Here is a 21985-nt window from a genome sequence, read left to right as displayed (position 1 = left end):
TTCTACGTCTGAGGTAACAGGTTTATCATTGCACTCATGGGTGTGTGTGGGTGTGGGTGTGTGTGTGTGAGAGAGAGAGTGCAAGAGGGAGGGAGGGAGAAAGAGAGATCACTCTCTGACATTAGCTAGCAAAGAAAGACTTTCTGTTTTTGTTTTAAATATTGGACCTCGGGTTAAGCACCCTTGTGGATGACTTGTAACTTTTCTTTCTATTTTTTCAGGTTGAGGAAGTTATTTGAAAAGCTGTTTTACAGTTATTGTCTCTTTGCTAAAGTTACCTGTGTTGATTTTCCTTGTAGGTATTTGAAGCTGTGATTTCATGGATCAATTATGAGAAAGAAACTCGTTTAGAGCACATGGCAAAGCTGATGGAACATGTCCGTCTCCCTCTCTTACCTAGGGATTACCTAGTGCAGGTGAGTGCTGTGCGAAGAACCACGTGCTTCCCTGCTCGCCCAGACCTCTAGGAGTAGCAGTGGTCAGCCCCGGGTATAGAGAGTGGTGAGGGGTTTTTACAGGTCTTTTGTGTGAAATGAGGGCACCAACCCACTGGGTTAAGTGTGAGGTGTGGTAATGTAAGGTTTAAGAGCATAGATTTGAGAGTAAGACAACTAGATTTAGTCCCTCCTCTGCTACTTCTTAGCTTTGAGTTTTCACTTAACCTCTTCAAGGCTCAGTTTCTTCTTCCATGGAAGGGAAATTACAGCAGAGCCTGGCAGGGTTATTGTGAGGACCAAAGACATTGTATAGGTGTTTAGCATGGAATCCAGAACAACAAATTTTCAATGGACATTAGCTGCTTTTGTTGTAGAGGACTGCAGCAAGAAGGGACTTTTCCATCCTGTTTCTATGTTCCATTTTTGCCCTTTTTTAAGGCAACTGAGAGCCCAATTCAGGACTGTAAAAACCAGCTCTTTGGGAAGAGTACATATTGCATCTTACTTCCTCTAAAACATGGTACCCCCATATTTTCTCTATTAATCCTTATAACAACCCTGGGAGAAGAGGTATTAACCCCCTTTTTATACATTTGGGCCTTAAGGCTTATGGAGGTGGGGGTTTATCTGGCATCACCAGCTGTTAGGGTCAGGATTCAAGCCCACGTCTATCTGACTCTGAAGCGCACACCTTCTGTAAGCTGGGACCACCTTTAATACTCTCTGTTACGTCTGTCCAGTACATGACTCACTTTGTGCCATCAATGGCATTAGATGTTTCACAAGCAGACAGAGGATAAAACTTATAAACAACCAATGCCAAGGCCATAGGCTGGCCCTGAGCTGTCCCCAAGAATTCTCGGGAGGAATGGCCGGTGTGCAGCAAGGGTCAGAGAAGGTTCAGCTGTCCAGCAGCCTAGCTCTGTCGCTTCTTGGCCATGTGACACTGGGCAAGTCCTCGACCTTTCTGAACCTCAGTCTTCTCATCTGGTAGAAATAGCACCTGCCCTTACAGGATGGTTTGGGGACAGAATGAGATAATCCTGGTAAAGCCTGCAACCCAGTGTGCAGTGACGTTACTGCTACCTTCACAACCACTGCTACTCTCAGTAGTTGTGGGAGACGTGGTATCCTGACCAGCGCTTGTGAAGTCCTCAGCTTGTGATGTTGTTGACCACAGGCCCAAGGGCTCAGTCAGATGTTCTCTGAATCTCTAAACGTCAGCCTCTCCTCAGCTGCTGAGGCGTGTACTTGGAAGACTGTGTATGTGCCCTGCAGTTTACACTTTGGGTGGTACCACTGCCACCTGGTGGCAGCGTATCCTTCCTGTAGAAAAGGTCCCCTCAGTGGAGAGACTGAACCCACCTGAGCCCCCAGGGTTGGAGCCAGACCTCCCACTGTCCTGAGCAGAGGAAGGGGGTGGTACTGCCCACAGGTCCGGGTGGGCATGTGGCCTACAGCATAGTCTCACTTTCCCAGGGAGGAAGGGAGGCCTGCGGACTTGGGTTCCAGATAAAGGTGAAGAGACCCTCCACTCACAACCTCTATCAGGTGCCCACACCTGAAACTTAACAGAGACTTTAGGAAATAGTTCCTGGGTCATTAGGGCAAAGTCGGATTTAGCTCCGGAGAAGGGGGTCAGAGGCAATGGGCATGAGAAGTGTTGTATGGGACTTTTTTTGTTTTTTAAGGGGTTCTTTTCAGAACAAGAAGATGTTTCAGTTACACTCATTTGACCTTGAAAACTTCAAGCTAGTATAACCACCAGGGATGGCTGATGGTGGAAAAGGAGGATGGAGAAGGAAGAGCCCTGGGCAGACCTGAACAACACTGACTCCTGGGGGAGGTGTTTTTTGTTGTTGTTATTTTGTGTGTGTGTTTTTAAAAATAGCTAACATTTATCAGGCTTAAAAAATATTGTGCCAAGCATATAACATGCTGAATCTTATTTAAAATTTTGTTATTACGATAAAATGTATATAACATGAACTTGATCATTTGAACCTTTTTAAGTGTGCGGTTCGGTGGTATTAATTGCATTCATCATGCTGTGCAGCCGTCACCATATCCATTTCTAAAACTTTTTCATCACCCCAAATTGAAACTCTGTACCCATGAAGCACTAACTCTCTGGGGGAGCTTTTTTTTTATTCTTTTTTTTGAAAAATATTTTTATTGAAGTATAGTCAGTTTACAATGTTGTGTCAATGGGGGAGCTTTTGATTCAAGCTGAATGTGTTCTTTGGGAGAAGCAGCTATTCCTGCATTTCTCCTTCCTCTCAAGCTTTTTAAGAGATTCTCTCCCACCCTTTTTATTTCTTTTTTTAACTGACTGTAAAGGTTTATGACTTTTTCCAACCTGTCTCAGTCCCTCAGTGGGAGGGGGAAAAAAACACCTTCCAAGAAAATGAAATGTTCTTGGGGATCGTCTCTGGGGAAGGAGGTGCCCAGAGGTAACAGAGGCGCTGCCTCACTGATTCTTCTCTTCCTGCCACTTCCGATGCTGCCCAGCCAGTGCTGGCCCTGGCCACATTCCCTTCCTAGTTGCAGGAGGGGACCCAGGAGAGGCTCATCCAGGCCTGTGCATGACAGCTTGAGGGCTGAGATAATTGTGGTGAGGGGAGGCCTTTCTCATTTTCTGACTGGACTTGAGACCTCATGATCAGAACCCTTGTCTTGTTCATCATTTTATTCCCGGGGTCCAGCACTGAGCTGTCCAACCAGGAGACAATGTTAGCAGCTGAATGGACTTGACCTTTGCCAACAACTCCCTAACACTCTGGCAAAGAAAGCATGAAGTAGCCTCCGAAGACCACACTCCTGCTTAGGGATAAGCCACATAGTGATCTGCCTGGCACCCTAGCGCAGAGATTTGAGAGTCGGGGGACCTGCATGGCATCACCCTTAGTTTTGCTTGTGAAATATTTAGGCTTACTCTTGCTGAGCCCCTGCTTAAGTCCTTCATTCTGGACTAAGACACGAAGAAGCCACAGTCGCAGCTTAGATGGGGCCCAAGGGGAGGTCAATAGGTAAGATTTCTGTGCAGGACCTTCTTTGTGCTCTGATCCCACTGCTTTTTTAGAGAGCGCCTCGCTGGCTGCTGCCCCCCACCCCCCGAGGCTTGCACTGTCGGAAAATGGATAAGAATTTTTCTTTGTGATCATTGTACCTAATTATTATACCCTGTGCCTCCAAGGTTTGGCCAATGGATCCCATCATCTTCCTCTTTCCCTCCCTCTCCTTCTCTCAGATGTCTATTTACGTTAAACATTGTAATACGTTCAAACTAGAAGGAATATGGGAAGAAGCTTTTGGGACAATCTGTTGTCGTTGTTTTGCACAATCTCATTTAAGCCTCCAGACAAACAAACACAAGCTGTGAGGTTGTGGGGGACTTTAATATGCCCATTTTACAGATGAGGAAACTAAGGACCAGGGGAGTTAAGTGGTAGAGCTGGGATTTGTATCTCTGCTTGATGCCAGAGATGAATTGCTTATTTCATTGCACTCTTGAGATGCAGGAGGTGGGCACTAAGCTGTAACTCTGTGGACCTTTCTCCTGGGGTCTGAGATGATGTGGTGTGGGGATGATTGAGAGTGGGAGTGCAGGAATGACTCAGCCCAGGGAGACAGCTTGGGAAAGGGGCTGAGCTCTGCTCCAGGATCACCTGTGGGTTATTACCTCTAGACAGTTGAAGAAGAAACTTTGATAAAGAATAACAACACCTGTAAGGACTTCCTCATCGAAGCCATGAAATACCATCTGCTCCCTCTGGATCAGAGGCTCTTGATTAAAAACCCAAGGACCAAGCCCAGGACTCCAGTCAGCCTGCCCAAGGTAAGCCCCAGCCCAGTCACTGCCAAGTCGGGACTGTGACCTGGGAAAATGGCCTTCCACTCCTGTCTCCAAGTGTCTCCTCACCCATGGCTACCCTGCGTCTTGGTTGTATTTACCACCTAGGAGATGGAGTCTGCTGGTTCCACTTGAATCTGCTGGTACCTCTTCTCTTCCAGGGTCTTGTTTGCTAAGAATTTCAAGATAACCTTCAGTGTCACCTGGGAGGTTGGAGAATAACTCAAGGCTCTTCCCTCTCCCGTCCTTCTTGTTTCACACCATGGTTTGGGCTCTGTTTATTTTGGAGGCTGAGAAACGGCTGTGTGGGTCTTGGCTTAGTGATGGCCACAACAGTCCTCTTTCTAGGCTATTATTTGAGTCAGAGTAGCCCTAGTCTGGTTTGTTCCCTCACCACAGAGCCATAAGGGACACTTAGGGCTGCCAGAGGAGAGAAGGGGCCTTAAGAAGTCTGACAGGTAATCAAGCAGGGGAAGAGAAGAGGGGAATTGAGAATGTGTGAGGGGAGCATCCAGGGAGAGGGAAGGATGAGTGAAGGAGGGGCCACTATGATCGAGGTTCATGTTGGGTGCTGGCTGCCTTGGTTCCCTGCAGGTCCCCTCCTCTGCCTGGTCCTCAGGCCTCTCATCTGCAGAATGAAGGATGCTGTTCTAGATGATCTCTGAAGTCCTTTCTGGCTTGGCATTTGAGTCATCTTTCCAGGATCCTAACATATGAAGCCTCGGGGGAGGTCCCAGCCAAGCCAGGAGGAAGGGTGGGAGGAGAGGAATGAGTCGTGTTGGCTCATCCACTACCAGTAGGCAGCACCTGAGGATTATGTGGCCCTTGCTTTGTCCTCTTCCTCCTCCTCTTTCCGGCTGGCTGCCATACTCCTTGACTGTTGCTTCCAGGAAGGGTTCCATGGGACTGGAGAAGCATGTTGTCCAAGACCAGATGTTTGGATTCTCCAAGGTTTGCTGTTCCTTATCTCCACTCTGCTCTGTGACCCCAGATCATGGAGAATATAGTGGTTGCAATGTGAATGAAGGTTACAAATGTCCCAGATAATAATATAAGCAGCTGACATTTATTGAGTACTTATTATGTGCCAAGCAGTGAGCTGAAGGTATCACATATGTGGTAGAAGCAGTTATCCTGGTTCTGCGAAGGTGGAAACTAAGGGTCAGAGAAATTAAGTGACTTGCCCAAGGTCAACACCTAATGTTGTAGAACCAGGTTTCAACTGAGTCTTTCTCCCCTCTCCACATCTGTTCTCTGTGCTCATACCAGCCTGCACCCGGCTCCACGTTTGTAAACTGAGAGTTCTATCTCCTGCTGCCCACCTTCGATTAGGAGGCTCAGCCACAGGACATGGGCCTTGGTCCAGTGGGCCATTTGCTTTATTGCATGTTGATGTGTTTTGTTTTATTGGAATATTGCATTGGAACTTTTTTGTATTTTTCAAAATGGATATAACTTAGCTTTCTTTAATTATAGAAATATGTGCTTATTGCAGATTATTAAAAGGATACTACAATTTCAAAATAAAGTGAAAATCACCTAAAATCCTTTGACCCAGGGGCAATCACTGTTACCATTTCGGTGAATTTTCTTCCAGACGTTTCTCTGTGTATTCACAAATATGTGAATATTCAAAATGTACACTTCTAGATACATGGAATCTTGTCTAGATACATGGAATCTTGCTACACAGACTGAAATCTTTTTTCTCCTACTCAACCAGATGCTGCAGACCGCTTTCAGTGTTATTAGCATGAGCATTTAAATGGTAATAGGTATATGCTATTTAATTATATTTATATACTGTTATTTATTTAACTGTCCTCTATTAATGGGCCTTGCAATAATTTCCATTTTTAAATTGTCTAAACATTTCTATGTCAAATACTCTTTAAAATGTGGCATCTTGTTTTGGTTTGCTCTTCTTTGTGAGTAAGATTAACCTTGGTTTCATAGGATTTTTGGTGTTTGTATTTTTGGAGGGTAACTCTCTGTTCAAGTCCTTTTCCCATTTTTCTGTCAGGCTGTATGTTTTTTACATTGAAGTACAGTTGATTTACAATGTTGTGTTAGATTCAGGTGTATAGCAAAGTGATTCACTTTTATATGTGTGTGTGTATGTGTGTATAAAATATATATACAGTATGTATATATTATATATATATTCTTTTCCAGATTCTTTTCCATTATAGGTTATTACAAGATAGTGAAGGTAGTTCCCTGTGCTCTACAGTATGTCCTGTTGTTTATCTGTTTTATATATAGTAGTGTGTATCTGCTAATACCAAACTCCTAAATTATTCCTCCCCCATTTGCCTTTTGGTAACCATGTTTTTTTTTCTATGTTTGTGAGTCTGTTTCTGGTTTGTAAATAAGTTTATTTGTATCATTTTTTAAGATTCCACATGTAAGTGATATCATACGATATTTGTCTTTCTCTGTCTGACTTTACTTTGTATGATAATCTCTAGGTCCATCAATGTTGCTGCAAATGGTATTATTTCATTTTTTAAATGGCTGAGTCATATTCCATTGTGTCTATATACCACATCATCTTTATGCAGTTATCTATCAGTGGACATTTAGTTTGCTTCCATATCTAGACTATTATAAAGAATGCTGCTATGAACATCGGGGTGCCTGTATCTTTTTGAATTAAGAGTTTTTGTCTTATCTGGATGTATGCCCAGGAGTGAGATTGCTGGATCATATGGTAACTCTAATTTTAGTTTTTTAAGGAACCTAGACTATATGTTTTTATTAATGATTTTTAAGTGTTCTTTTTAAAGAGTTTGGGCCTTAGTATGTATGCATTTTGATTTTTTTCTTAATTTGTGGTTTGTCTTTAAATTTGTTTATGACATTTTTTTGAATCCTAAAGAACAGTAAGTAATCAAAAGGTCTATCTTTTGCTCTATAGCTTAGGTTTTACTTAGAAATGTTTTCCTTACTCTGAGATTAAAAAAGAACTACTTCATATTTTCTTTCTTACTTTTATGTTTTACATTTGAATCTTTGATAAACTTAGAGTTTATTTTAGGTTAAGGAATGAGGGTAGGAATCCAGCTTTATTTGTATTGCAAATCATGAGCCAGTTGCCCCCAAAGTTATTTTATTAAATAATCTCCCTCTGTCCCATGGATTTGAATAGCACCTTCATTGTAATCTAAATTTCCACAAGCTTTGTGTCTATATGTGGAGGTGGCTTTTTACCCCTTGGGTTTCAGCTGGCCTTGTTGCTTGTCTTTGTGACTTTGCTCTTTGAAAACTGAGGTTTTTATCCAATATAGTATCAGATTAATGATTTCTTTTCCTGGGGAGTGTATTCTGGAGCTAAGGCAATGGTGCAGAGCTGGTCCATTTTCTTTGTTTGGTGACCATACCCAGTGACCGCTCCTTTTCTAGATTCCTCATCTAGCTTCTACTGCATACACCCACAAAAAGACAGTCTTGAAAATCAAAGTCAAGTTTATGTCAGCCTGGACTAAGCGTGCTAAGAACCTCCCCCTCCCCCAACACACCTTGTGCCCTATCCCAGATACTGAATCTGTAGTTGAGAGGAGTCTACTCCTGGTTTCAGGGGGCACAGCTCTCCTGAGGTTAAGTAACTTGTCCTGTTACACAGCTAGGACATGCATAGGTGGGGTTTGAACAAGGTCTGTTCTGCTCCAAAGTCTTGTACACAACTGCCTCCCGGGGGCAGGTTTTCAGATTTTGGTGACAGATGAAAAAGATTCTTTCCTTTTCTTTTCTTCTCTCTCTCTCCCTTTTCTTCCTTCTTTTCTTTTTTTTCTTTCACATCAAAATCTCCTTTAATTAAAGCAGTATTCATCTCATCAACAGATGCATTTCCAATACATTTACTTCTTTTTTTTAAATTAAACTTTGTATTTTTAGAGCAGTTTTAGATTCACAGCAAAATTGATGGGAAGGCACAAAGATTTTCCATCTACCTTCTGTCCCCACACATGCAAAGTTTCCCTCATTATTAACATCCTAGATAATTTTCTTTTAAATTCAGATTTATTGAGGTATAAGAATTTATGTACAGTAAAATTCACTCTTTTTAGGGATGCAATTTGATAAATTTTGACAAATGCACGCTGTCATGTAACCACCATCCTAATCAAAATGAGAATATTTTAATCACTCCAGAAAGTTCCCTTGTGCTGCTTTGTATGTAGTCAAATTCCTTCTCCCACCCCCAACCCCTGAGTGCTACTGATCTGATTTCTGTCCTTACAGTTTTGTCTTTCTAGAATGTCGTGTAAAGGTAATTATGCCATATGTAGCCTTTTGAGCTTGCCTTCCCTCCCTAATCTTCATGCTTTTGAGATTCATCCATGTTGCATATGTCAAGAGTTCATTCCTTTTTATTGCTAAGGAATATTCCATCATATGGATATACTGTAATTTGCTTATCCAGACACCGGTTGATGGGCATTTGGATGTCCAGTTTTTGGCTGTTACAAATAAAGTGGCTTTGAACATTCACTTACAGATCTTTGTGTGGACATACATTTTAATTTCTCTTGGGTAAATGCTTTAAATTCTCTTGGGAGTAGGATTGTTGGGTTGAATGGTAAGTAAATGTTTAACTTGATAAGACATTGCTAAACTGTTTTTCAAGATGACTGTGTCATTATGCGTTCCCATCAGCTGGGTGCAAGAGTTCCAGCTACTCCATAGTCTCCCACTACTAGCATTATCTATTAAAAAAAAAGGCCATTCTCGTAGGTATGTGGTAGTATCTCACTGTGGTTTTAATTTGCATTTCTCATTATAATGACTAATGTTGTTGAGCATCTTTTCATGTGCTTATTTTCCATTTGCATGTCTTCTTTGGTGAAGCCTTTGTTCAAATCTTTCCCCATTTAAAAAAAATGGGTTATTTTCTAAATATTGAGTTATAGGAATTCTTTATTGGTCTATGCTCTTGACCATGACACAGCGCCCGCCCCACAATGATGGCAGTAGCAGATCTCGGTTGCTGAGCACATAGTGTGTGCCAGCACTGGGCTAGGGATTTACATTTCTAATCTCATAGGATTTTCAAAATTGTCATTATCCCCATTTTACACAGGAGGAAATTGGATCTTGGGTTGTGTCACCCACTCACTGTGTATTAGTTTTCAATTTCTGCATTACAGATTACCCCCACCTTGGTGGCTTAACATGACAAATGTTAGTTATCTCACAGTTTCTGTGGGCAGGGATCCTGGAGTGGCTTAGCTGGGTCTTCGTGGCCCAGGGCCTCTCATGAAGTTGTCATCAAGCTGCCAGTTGGGACTGTAGTCACCTCCAGGCCCCTGTGGGGAGGATCTGATTCTAAGCTCGCTCTCGGAATAGGCATCACTTCCTCAGCCCCTGGGCCTCTCCATCTGCTGCCTCAGTGTCATGACATGGCAGCTGGCTTCCCAGAGTGAGTGAGTGTACGGCAACAGAATGAGAGAGCACGTCCGTGACAGAGCTGTAGTCTTTTAATAATCTTCTCTCAAAGGGATGTCCCATCACATCTGCTGTATTTTATTTGCTAGGTGCACATCAGCAAGTCAAGCCCACACCCAAGGGAGGGGATGGTGATTAAGTTCCATGTCTTGAGTGGAGGAGAATCAGAGAATTAGTGATTTATCTGTAAGCAAGGCTAATAAATAGCTGAGCTGAGATTTAAGCCTAAGATGACTGACTCCAGAACTTGCCTCCACATTTCACAAAAGCATTTTTTCTGAGTACTGGATGGAAAGAAACTTGATTCCTACCCTCTGGGGACTTTTGAGAAGTCCCTCTGATACAGTAAGGAAGAAATATGTAAGTAGCCAAGTAAATGGAGGAAGAGGAGAAGTTAGGATACAATGGGGCTACTTGGAGGAGTAGCCACAGGAATGCCAAGGGCCAGCTAGTTTGGGTTTTCATGAATTAAGTCCAAGTTGGCTTTCTGACAGAGCTGACTGTGAGAGACAAAGTGATGGAGAGAGATTTGCACTGTTCTCAGCAATTCTCAGCAGTGGACCTGTTTGCCAGCCAGACCTCCTCCCTAAAAGAAATAGGACTCTGCCTTGAGATAGCTGCAGAGGCTAATATGGGTGCTTTTTCCTGAGCCATAAATGCACCGGTCATACTGACATATTCGAGCTGGAACAGCTAATAGCGTTGTCTGGGCTCCCACACATTCACCACCCAGCATTTTCCCTGAGGTTGGGTTGCCATGGACAACTAGGGGCTGTCTCCCAGCCATTCGTAACACTCCTACCTTACCCTGTTCTGCAGATGGCAGCAGAGAAATGAGATTACAGAAAGATGCACATGAAGCCTTTTGAGATGTACTGAACCTGGCACTTTTTACTGTCATTTCAGTTCAGTTGACATCTCTATTCGAATCTTTAAAGATGACACCAAAAAGCTACTTGAGCTAGAAGTGGGTGGCTTCCTCCTGAGTTGGGCTGCCCTGCTTTCAAAAGACAGCGTTGAAAACAAGGCTGTTGGCCGGGTGGGTAGGATGACTTCTCACGTGGGCCAGGCCCATGGGTGGGCAGTGCTCCTCTCCCATCTTGGTCCTTTAAGTGGACCCAGGCCACACCCTGGAAAACACCCTGGAGTCCTGAGAAAGCCCCATCATCATGCCTGGAATTAGTGGTGCTCACTCTGCCATTCACAGATCATAAGTGTCCTTTTCTACCATTTGTTGGGAATCTGTTTTTTAGCAACTGCTTTAAACAGTAGTAATGATGCTGGTGTTGATCTAATAATAAAAGCTGACATTTAGTGGCTGCTATTTACCAAGCACTGTGCTGAATGTTTTATATCATTTAAGCCTCCTGACGCCCATGGGAGAAACATCCTATTTTCCTGATGTTGTAGGTAGTGGAAGTGAGCTTAGCAAGGTTAAGTGCCTTGCCCATGTTTCACACAGCTCATGCAGCTGACTGGGCTGATACTTGAGCCCAGGTGTGTCTGACTCCAAAGTCTATTTCCTGCTCCTTCTCTCTCCCCTGGGTCTTGCTCTCACATTGCTGGTCCTCCAATGCCCATTGTCTCTCACCTGGGCTGTCAGTCCTTGCCTGGAGCACCTGTTGCTCAGGAACCTGCTGGGACAAGTCTTCTGCCTCGACCTCAACATGCTCCTTCGGATGAACTCTTGGTGTTAGCCCTGCGGCCCCACGCACCAGGGTAAGAGAGACTCTTGCTTCCTGCCCTGGCCCGAGGGACCGACTGGCTGGGCCTGCCTCCTGCCCAGCTCACCGGTCATGGAAGAGAGTCTGGACACACACTCTACTCTTGCCTGATGCACAAAGTGTGCAAAGCCCCGGTCATTCCTCTCACCCGAGTGGAGAGTCTAATGACTTGTGAGTTAGGGTTAGGGTTCTGATCCACAAGTGGGCTGGAAAGCTCCACTCTGTTCACTTGCTGCCCTTTCCTTGGCTAGTCTCTGCTACCTGATGGCTCTCAGACACAGAGCGGTGGTTATTGCATGAGGAGGGACCAGCCTTCACTCCCACAGTCACACTGGTGGAATGAGAGTCATCCAAGTGAAAGAAATAGCCTTACTTATACATCTTAAAGAAATTTGGGGGAGGGTTAATTAGGTTTATTTATTTATTTAACTTATTTTTTTAATGGAGGTACTGGGGATTAAAACAGGACCTCACATTGAACCCGGACCTCATGCATGCTAATCATGCACTCCACCACTGAGCTATGCCCTCCCCCTACATACTTATTTCAAAACCATTTTGTTACGCTAGAAGTGAAATTTCCTTCCTAAGCATTCAGGTCGTCTTTCCATAGTCTCACTCATGTCTCTAGAGTAAATGACCATTTGACTTTCCAAACTGAGAATGTTTTCCTTGGGAGTTGTCCGGTAGCTGTGCCCCGCACTGTCCTGTCTGGAACACCAGGGTTCTGTTACCCAGAACTCTCCACTCACCAGGATGCCTGCAGCCTTCCACACAGCACTGAGACGTGGGGCCAGGACACTGAGGTGCCCTGCGGGACTGCAGGGCTCCCAAGTACACTGCTCTTCTTGAATGTGATTAAGTTACATTTGCTCTAGCATAATTATTAGCCTGGAACCAGTCCTTTAGGTTTTTTGTAATTCCTGTATGACTACTCAGGGTTCTTACTCAAGGTTACCTTGAGGGATAAATGTTAAAAATAGTGATCATTAAATAAGCTGATTTGATTCAGTAATTTCTATTAAAGACATTACATATCTGTAGTAAACTGGGATTTAGGGGTGTCAGGAAAGAAAGAAATATGCCTTGTGAACTCTTTGGGCCTGAGTTTTTCTAGAAATGTAAAATGTGGGCTTGTAAGAAAGAATAATTCAAGTCTCTTCCTGCCTTGACATTCTGTGGTTTTCTTAAGTCTCTAGAGGTTTATACTTTCAGGGATGTAATACATGGAGACTTTGGGGAGTACTCGTTTTTGTCTAATTGGTTGCTGAGATCAGGTATCTATGGAAACAACCATCCACTAGTGTTCAAGATAGGAAATGTATTCTTTTTATGCTCCACTATTAGACAGTGATGAATATAGTGTTCCTTGTACGATGGCTTCTTGCAAGACCTGCCATAGAAATTGGATTTCTTATGCCTAGAAAAGAAGCATAAAGTACACCTACTCCTCCCTCTGCCTTGAGCTACCTCCACATTTTCAGAAACCAGTGGTCTTGCCCCACGAAGCCTCATAATTGCTCTTCCCAGATCATTCTACAAGTTTGGAGTTTTAAAAGTTGTCTCTTACCTGTGGTTTTATGAGCTCAAAGGCAAGTTTATTTTGAAAACCTTGTCATGTATTATATTTGTCTTTCTATTCAGGTTTTACTTGACCATTAAAAATTTTCCATTTCTGTAATATTGTTTCTGTGTTACTATGAAAATTCTCAGAGATGAGTGCAGGATTTTCTCCTATATGAATGTACTTCCCTACACTAGCAGAAGATAGTTCCTGGGACATGATTAAGTCCCCTGAAGCTTTGCCTTTTTTATTTACAGAAGGAGCCTGATAACTTGTGCAAAGAATGAAGAGTCTCCTGGTGGTTGAGTCAAAAGATGGGAAAGGCTCTCTCTTTCTCTTTTTGTTTGTTTTCCTCAAATTCTGTCTCCAGAATTGTAATCTGGTGTACAACATGTCTTATTCCAAGAAAGTGACATTCTGGCCTATGTATTTTTTTTCATTTAACTGTGTATTTTTGCATTTAACTCTTTGCATGTGGTATTTACTATTCATTTATTCTTTATTCCAGATAAATATTTGAGTCATCACTTTCATCTGGTACCATAAGGCGGTAGGGTTATCTTATGATCGAGGCTGACATATTTTTTTGCCCTGGCAGGGCTCACTATCTAGAAAGGAAAACCAGGTTACCAGACAGAGCACAAAATGGGGCACTTTTCATGGGAGAACCTAAGCATTTGTGACCTCAGAGGAGGACATGTAACTTGGTTCAGAGGTCAGAGGTCCTCTTGGAGGAAGTGATGTGTAGACTGAGACCTGAAAGATAAGCAAGTGTTAGAGTAGGGGGATCAGAGAGAGGGAAGTGTGTTTCAAGGAGAGGGAACAGCATGTGTGAGGGTGTTGGGTGCCTGAGGTCACTGCAGAAAGAAAACTAAAAACTGTTTTTTTTTTCTCACTTAGTCCCAAAATCAGATTTCAGAGAAAATCCTTGCAATAGTTTAATTTCATTTTAACTTCATCAACTCAAAACCAGAAGGATAGTGCAAGTTCTAGATATGGTTTGGAATGCAGGGCAAGTCATTTGGCCATGGAGGAGTAAGTTGGGCATTGTCTGAAATTTGCCAAGAGGCTGTGTTTGTTAACATCCCTCTTGAACTGTTCATGGATGCCTATCCAAGCAAAGAATTACTGATGGGAAGAAATGTAGAATTCAGCATCTCTTTGAAAAGGGCTGCTCTTTACATGAAGCAGTGGACCTTCTGAGCGGAGGAAAGTCAAACACAGAACATTTGTATCTGGAGGCAACAGCAGCTTTAAGCCTCAGCAATGTGTCTTGGGTTCCTTTGGGATGTTCTGTTTCTTTCTTTCTTTTCTTTTCTTCTCTTCTCTACTCTACTCTACTCTTCTCTTCTCTTCTCTTTTCTTTCTTTCTTTCTTTCTTTCTTTCTTTCTTTCTTTCTTTCTTTCTTTCTTTCTTTCTTTCTTTCTTTCTTTCTTTCTTTCTTTCTTTCTTTCTTTCTCTTTCTCTCTCTCTCTCTCCTTTTTTCTTTCTTCCTTCCTTTCTTTCTCTCTTTCTCTCTTTTCCTTCCTTCTTTCTTTCCTTCCCCCTACACTAAGAAATATGTTTAAATTGCTTTCTAGGAGACATACATGTATGTATAATTGGAAAAAATATTTCATGAAGTAACACCCTTGTTATATTTTCTGTACTGTTCTGTTAAAATTATACTGGTCCTAACCCATTAAACTGATCTTGTGACTCACAAACGAAATGTGACCTGCAGTTTGAAAAACGTGGTGTTGTGAGCTGTCTCGGCATAGAAGGTATCTCTAGAGCAGGAGAGTGGTAGGGCTGGCTTCACCTCTGTGTCCGAGGTGCACTTGGGTTTCATTCCCTGTTCTGCTGCTCTTAGCTTTGTGACCTTGGGCAATTTACCCATGTACTCTGAGCTTTACTTTCCTGATCTGTCAATGTGGATGAACAAATAACAACATACTTCACACAGTAACTGGCGGTGGTAGCTACTACCTTACTTGTGGAAATAGTACTATTAGCACTATTTTTTTCAGTTACATACATTTTCCTGCTAGCCACCACAAAGTGGTGTTTCACTATTTGTTTTCCCATACTGCAATGAATAAGTCCCCCCTACAGTCTATACATAATATTTTTGAATTAATTTTATCTTGAAAATGCATCTAAATTGTGTACTCTATTCCAAAATATATTCAAATGTTGATATATATGTATATATATGAACATTTTGTTTTGATACAAAATTTAGTCTCCCACCCCAAAGCCTTGGGGATACTCAGATTTCAGAAGATGCCCTGAGTGGCTGTACATACCCCACAGCATAGTCCTGAGCAAGGACACTTGGGAAGTGTTTGGTTGCATGTCTATGGGAAGATGCTTGTTAGACTTTTCTTGAATATTCATCCCTGTTGGTGATTAGGGGCACCATCTTCATGTATGTAGCTCTGTACACTGGCATGTCACATCACCTCCAGACCCTGGACAGTGAGCATGTGGAGGTAACAGGGATTGGTGACCTGTGAATCTGGATGTTGGGGAGACCCACCTAATGTCCACTTATCTTTCTGGAGGTCATGATCGTGGTTGGTGGCCAGGCACCCAAGGCGATCCGCAGCGTGGAGTGCTATGACTTCGAGGAGGACCGGTGGGACCAGATCGCTGAGCTTCCCTCCAGGAGATGCAGAGCAGGTGAGCTGCACCATCTCCTGGTGTGCAGGCTGCCTTGGCCCAGCTTCTCTTTGCTCTGTCCTGAAATCACTCACTACTCCTTGTTTCCACCAACCTCTGCATTCTGGACTCCCTTCCTTCTCCTTCCCCAGCTACAGAGTTTCTAGCTGCACCTTCTGGGGTCAGTTCTTAGGTGCTTAGGGACTTCAAGCTAATCCAAGTATTTGCTTGAATCAAACAAAATTAGAAAAGCAAATGTCAAGAGAAATCCAATGAGTCCCATAACAACTTACAAATATCTAAAGTTGAAGGTCACCTTCTGTGGTGAATTATTTACATTCCCACCTTGTTCCCCTATTGTCACTCATCAACATGAGTCATGGGTCTGAGATGACCTTGGTTTCCTGTGCCTCAGGTGTGGTGTTCATGGCTGGCCATGTGTACGCCGTGGGCGGGTTTAATGGCTCCCTGCGTGTGCGGACAGTGGACGTGTATGATGGGGTGAAGGACCAGTGGACGTCCATCGCCAGCATGCAGGAGCGCCGCAGTACGCTGGGTGCGGCTGTGCTCAACGACCTGCTCTACGCCGTGGGGGGCTTTGATGGCAGTACTGGTAGGTCCCGGAGTCTGTCCCAACCCGTCCCAGCCTGGGACACATCCTGGTTTGCTCAGCCAGTTCTTGGGCCAACCTTCTGTCCATCTGTAGCTACTGCCCCAAGAAAATATCCATCCTTCCTCTTCTCCCAGCTTGTGTGTCAGAGCCAGACCTTCTTCCACACAGAATTTGTAGCTGCCCACGTGCTGTCATTTCTAGGGCTCTAGGAAGGACCCCACACTGAGAAGAGGCCCTTTTCTCTCTTCCAGTGCCCAGGAAACCATTTACTCAGGAGATGAGACGTAGAGCAAGTTCAGCTAGAGGGTGTCTCAGGGCTGTGTTCTGGACCCTCCCCTGAGCAGACGAGGGAGCCGACGTTCAGCCATGGGAAGAGACCTGGCTCAGGTCATGCAGTCTCTGTCTGTTGCCCTTTCTGCTGCCCCTCTAAAGCTTTGCAAGGCTGTGCTGCTGCAGAAGTGCCCCCTTGCTCTTGGCTTTCATCTAGCTTCAAAGTTAAGAGTCAGAAGTTACTAGTGGACATGGACTTGGAGAGATTATCTTCTTTCCCCTTATATTTCCAAGTGGATGTCTGTGTAGACAGTAACTCTATAAAACTGAAATATCCTTTGGCTCCCAGTGACATGAAAAACAATATACTGTACACCAGAAATTAACACAACATTGAAAACCAACTACACTTCAATTAAAAAAATATATATGTTTTACTTCTCTGAAAAAAAAATTGGGTCTTCACCAATCGATAACCTTTGTCAGCCTTCTCTTTGCCTCACTCATATAATTCCAGGGCCCCTAGGCCCTCTAGAGTGGAACTTGAGAATAAAGAGACCCAAGGGTAGTGGGGCATTGTTTCTTTCAGGCATTGCTTTTGGCTGCTAGTAGAAAACCTGACTAAACAGTGGCTTAAACAAATGAGAGATTTTGTTTTACTCATGAAACAAGAAGTCCAAGCTGACTTGGTCCAGTTGCTTAAGGATATGGAGGCCAAGTTCTTTAAGAGTCTCTTGGCCTTATCCTCATGATCATAGGGTGGCTGTTACAGCTCCAGCCAATACATTTGTGTTCCAGGTAGCAATAAGCAGGAAGGGGTGACATCTGTATCGGAAAAGCAAAGGCTATTTCAAAAGTCCCCATCAGAGTTCTGCTTAGGTTGCATTGACTTGGTCACCCTCAGCTTCAAGGGAGTCTGGGAAGGCAGGTTTTTAGCTTACCAGACTCTAGAAGAAGACAAGGAAAAGAGGGTTGGAATAGGTGTTCAGTGAGGCAACCTCCGCTGTTTATTCTACTCTGTAGGTTTAACAATCTACGTTATACCCCGTCCTCTCACAACCCACCCTCTGGGTCAGTTCTAGTGGTCCCCTCCGGCAGACGCAGTGCAGATGTGTTTCAGGGAGGTGCCACGGGCCCCACAGTGAGGCAGAGGTAGTGCTAGGTCCTGCACCCAGGTTTCCAGCCCCCAGGTCTGTGCTCTTCCCTCGTCTTCACTGTCAGTTAGCACAGCAGGGTGAGGGCCAGCACCATAGCCATCTCATGGCTCTCTTGTCTCCCAGGCCTGGCGTCGGTGGAAGCCTACAGCTACAAGACCAACGAATGGTTCTTCGTGGCCCCAATGAACACGCGGCGCAGCAGTGTGGGTGTGGGCGTCGTGGAGGGTGAGGAGCAGCAGGGGTGGAGGCCCGTTCCTGCCCTGGTCCTGGACCTTCTGGTGTCCTGGCTCTGTTCCTCCTGTCACTGCTCTGAGTCAGGGACTAGTATCCTGATTTAGAGATGAGGAAAGTTGAGAGATGAAGCTACTGATCCGGGGCTAGAAAGTGGATGAGCTGGATTGGGGGAGTAGGAGGAGCCTAGAAGGGAAATGCTGGCCTGTCGCTTGGGCCACTTGTCTCTGTCCCGAGTTGGGGAATCCAGAGTCAGTATATAACCCAGGAGCATACCTGGAGGGGGTGAGACTTAATTGTTTAATTTTGTCCTCATGTTCATGTGTTCAGTACTATTAACAGAGCCCTAAGTGAGGTGGCACCTTTTCCCAGGTCTGATGAGTCACTGTAGGAAGGGCAGGTTGGTGGTAGAGTCCTGCTCTAGTCAGGAAAGCTGTATGGGGTGAGGCAGGAGGGAGTGGTGAGATCTGGGGCCTGGTTAGACAGTGCACTGTAGTTTGTAAATGGCTTTCATATCCAGTTTCTGATTTTGTTCCTAAAACCCTTCTGAAGGAGATAAGCAGGACTTCGATTTTCTCCATTCTCCAGAAGGGGAAGCTGGGTCCCTCGGGATCATTGATATGTCCCACACTAGTAAATAGCACTTCCCTCCTAACTCAGACCACTAGCCAATGCTAACAGAGAGGAGCTTTATGAATATGTGTGAATTCAACCTATTAAAGCACAAAGTATTATTTGCACTAAAATATTAAACCTTGGAGGACAACACTGATTCGTTAACCTGTCTTGAAGTGGGAATTTAGCTGGAATATCTGTGTGTTCACACATGCACAGGCATTCTCTGTCTCTCCTGTGCACACACAAGAGCACACACACAGGCCTCAGGGAGAGTGTAACGTGCATTGAGTTAGACATTAATAGAAAGATTCTTTTCTCTGGCTGCATTTCTCAGTCCAGAGCAGTATTGTGTAAATTAAATTTTAATTTAAAAGCATATTATCCTAACATACTGAACAAGTCATTTTAGTGAGTGCAAGGATTTTTCCTTCTACCAAGATAAATTGTTTCTTGCAATCTCATCCTCCTGGTGGAATAGAAATTGATTTGTCTGCCAAATGTAAGTGCTTTGTCTAGCCACCTTCCCATTTCCCCCTTGTTCCTTAGCCAGGAATATCACACAATAGAGTAGGGGTTAAAAAATAGCATATCCCTGTTAATAGACTCAAGGAGAAACCTTGACTGGGTATTTTTTCAGCTGACGCAGAGGTGGAATGGTTGATGGGGGTTACAGGCAGTACCTTCATGGTACTAGTTTGATATACTCCCCTTGACAGAGGCTTCTGTGAGCGCGTTCTGTGTGTGTGAAAGTGCTGTCTAGTGGCCATACCCTGTCGACACAGAGGACATTCTGTGGATATATTTATCTTGTTCATCTTGAATTTGAAGTTCTTTTGGCTCTGGGTCACCCTGGGGCAGCAGAGAGTCCAGTGGGCAGCTTTGCTGTGAATGTCAAGGGATCCTCTTAAGTGGACTCTGCTTCCCTGTGGCCTTGCAAATACAGCTCTCCACACTGTCTCCACAGGACCCACCGCCCTCTTATTCCCATGGTTATGCAGCTAGATGACACTGGGGAGCAAAGAGGGGGAAATCAGGATCATCTGCTACCAGCTGCCTAGAAGAATCTCTGCTTAGGAAAAGGGGCAGTGAGGCTGGAAGATTAGGCAGGAACTCCCGACAGAGTGGAGATCTCAAGTTACAGAGACTGAGGTTACGCTCAGGAGCTTCTTGTCTCTTTGGCACCCCAGGCCTGGCTCCTCCCCAGTGCCCTAGGGTCTGACAAGTGATGGGCAGCTGGCTGGGCAGGTTTTTGCATCCAAACCGGCACACAGCACCGAAGTAGCCTGGATCCTGGAGGGGCTCTGAGTCAGGATTTTCCTTTCTCACTTAGGTTAGAGTAGAACCAGGAGGAGGTGTCCCTTTCTTCTAGAAGGGCCAGTTGAGAGGACTGTGGGGCAGAAAACAAAACCAGACTCAGTGATAGAAATAAAATGGCATTTGATATGGCAAAAGTCTTGATGGGAGAGCATAGTTTTGACCTGGAGATTCTCTTTCTACCTTAAAATAATTGCAGATTTTCACATACTATTTGTGCTCTTGGTATCTCTCCATTAAGAAAGCACATATTGACAAAAAAGTCTTTTGATTAAGTAACCCTGTTAGGTAGATTTGCATTTGGTAGTGTTTATTTAGTCTATAGGTAGTGTTTAAGATCCTTATTATAACTCCAGTGTCCTTCATAGATCTGAGGCCCCAAGTGAAGTAGTTCTCTCCCCTCTTCAACACACACACACACACACACCACACATGAGAGACCCTCCCACTGCATTCTAAGACTACATGTCAAACCCAGATATTTGAATCTCTCTGGGAGCCTCAAGTACCAATTGCCTGCCCCCTGGCCCAGCCTCACTGCCATCCCCAGGTCAAAATAATGCTCTTAGAAAACAGCTATTATGGTATTTTTATTCTCAAAACAGATGATCGTGCTTCAGGGCTCTTGTGCACAGTTCAGAGATTGCAAGGGGGTCTGCAGGTAAATTCAAGCCAGCCCAGCCCAGGGTATACACAGACCACTCCATCCACATGCTCCACCTACCAGAGTTGTGGATGGACTATAAACATTGGTGAAGACAGTGTTTGGGTTCTTGTTGGGGAATATTTTTCCTTATTTGTTTTGTCTTCTGTTGTGAGCCTTTAGCCAGGAAGTCTGCCTGCCCGGCTGCAACTGGGGCCCTAAATTTTCCGTCTCTCCAGTGCCTTGTTCTAGAGAAGATCTAATGTAGTTTAATGGTGAGACTAGGTTGAGCCCCAGTGATGCAAGCTCATAGCTTCATGCTGGGTGTTTGGGGTGCTTTCTGAGAAAGAGGTTCAGTACTGCTTTGAGGAGCTCAGCACTTCAGAGGAAGTAGAAGGCGGAGGAATGAAGGATGTTTATCCCGGTCGGGGAGTGAGTGGGTGGTCTTCCTGAAAGGAATGGGCCCTAGACTCTGATGGAGGTGTAGGTGCCCCAGTAGGCTACAGAAGAAGTTTCAGCCACACTCCAGTCCCACGCGAGTCCAAAGCACCATCCCAACCACTTTGTCTGTTCCAGGGAAGCTGTATGCCGTCGGGGGTTATGACGGGGCTTCCCGCCAGTGTCTGAGCACTGTGGAGCAGTACAACCCGGCGACTAACGAGTGGGCGTACGTGGCAGACATGAGCACTCGTCGCAGTGGTGCAGGTACGGGAGAGGGGACTCGGGGTGCAAGCTGTGTCTCATCTGTTCTCAGGTCAGTCTGGAGACCAAGAGCTTGACATCCTACCTTGTTTTCCCTCAGTCTTCTCTCCTTTCAGTGTGTATAATCCCTCTCACACCTTTGCAGCCAACACAATCACTTATAAGTTAACCAAAGTGATCTCTTTGCTGGAGAGCATATGAGGTAATAGTCCCTTCATTGGCATCCCTTCCATTTCTGTGGAGGTGTCTGCATCTCTTGAAAGGGAAGCTTGCTGTATACCAGGTGCTGTCCCAATGAGCCCTTTCTGTGCCCCACTTTGTTTAATCCTCACCACTGCCCACAGAGGTAACGTACGTGACAACATAATTCCACCTAACAGATTTAGCCAGGATGTCAACCAGAGGTTGAGCAATTAGCTCAAGGTCCTATCATTAGTAACTGGTAGAGTCATGCGTCCCACTCAGGTCTGCCTCACTTCAACGTTAGCTTTTCTGACCCTCAGTGATCAGAGTCTCATTCTTAGGAAGTAACAGGACAAGCGCGGCTGTCCTAGTCTTCTGTGGAGAAGCTACAGCTTGCTTGTCCCTGTCTTGGGAGTGGAAAGCCAAGCTATTAGTGTTCATATTTGGAGACAAACTTAGGTCTTCCCCTCCACTTTTCTTCACTTTGGCCCCCTCCCCCACATGGGAAGAGAGTGACTCCCCACTTGTGGCCCACCTCCACGTCCTGTGAGAAGACCGGCAGCTGTGTGGTCCTTGGGACTTTC

General features: G+C 44.5%; 1 protein-coding gene across 8 annotated transcripts in view; it reads left to right on the top strand.

Moving 5' to 3' along the window:
- The window catches only part of KLHL3 (kelch like family member 3), a 238159-nt gene that overhangs the window by 203032 nt on the left and 13142 nt on the right, over window positions 1-21985 (top strand). For 7 of the 8 annotated variants that reach the window (XM_045507716.2, XM_045507713.2, XM_045507714.2 and 4 more), the window contains 6 exons: window positions 300-416; window positions 4126-4275; window positions 15574-15691; window positions 16086-16283; window positions 17834-17935; window positions 21093-21221. In XM_045507716.2, coding sequence (XP_045363672.1) covers window positions 300-416; window positions 4126-4275; window positions 15574-15691; window positions 16086-16283; window positions 17834-17935; window positions 21093-21221 — 814 coding nt within the window. The remainder of the gene's footprint in view (window positions 1-299; window positions 417-4125; window positions 4276-15573; window positions 15692-16085; window positions 16284-17833; window positions 17936-21092; window positions 21222-21985) is intronic. The other variant, XM_045507715.2, reaches the window with a different exon arrangement.

Source organism: Camelus bactrianus, chromosome 3 (genome assembly GCF_048773025.1).
Source record: "Camelus bactrianus isolate YW-2024 breed Bactrian camel chromosome 3, ASM4877302v1, whole genome shotgun sequence".
Classification (NCBI taxonomy): domain Eukaryota; kingdom Metazoa; phylum Chordata; class Mammalia; order Artiodactyla; family Camelidae; genus Camelus; species Camelus bactrianus.
This window is presented reverse-complemented; position numbering and strand designations above follow the sequence as displayed.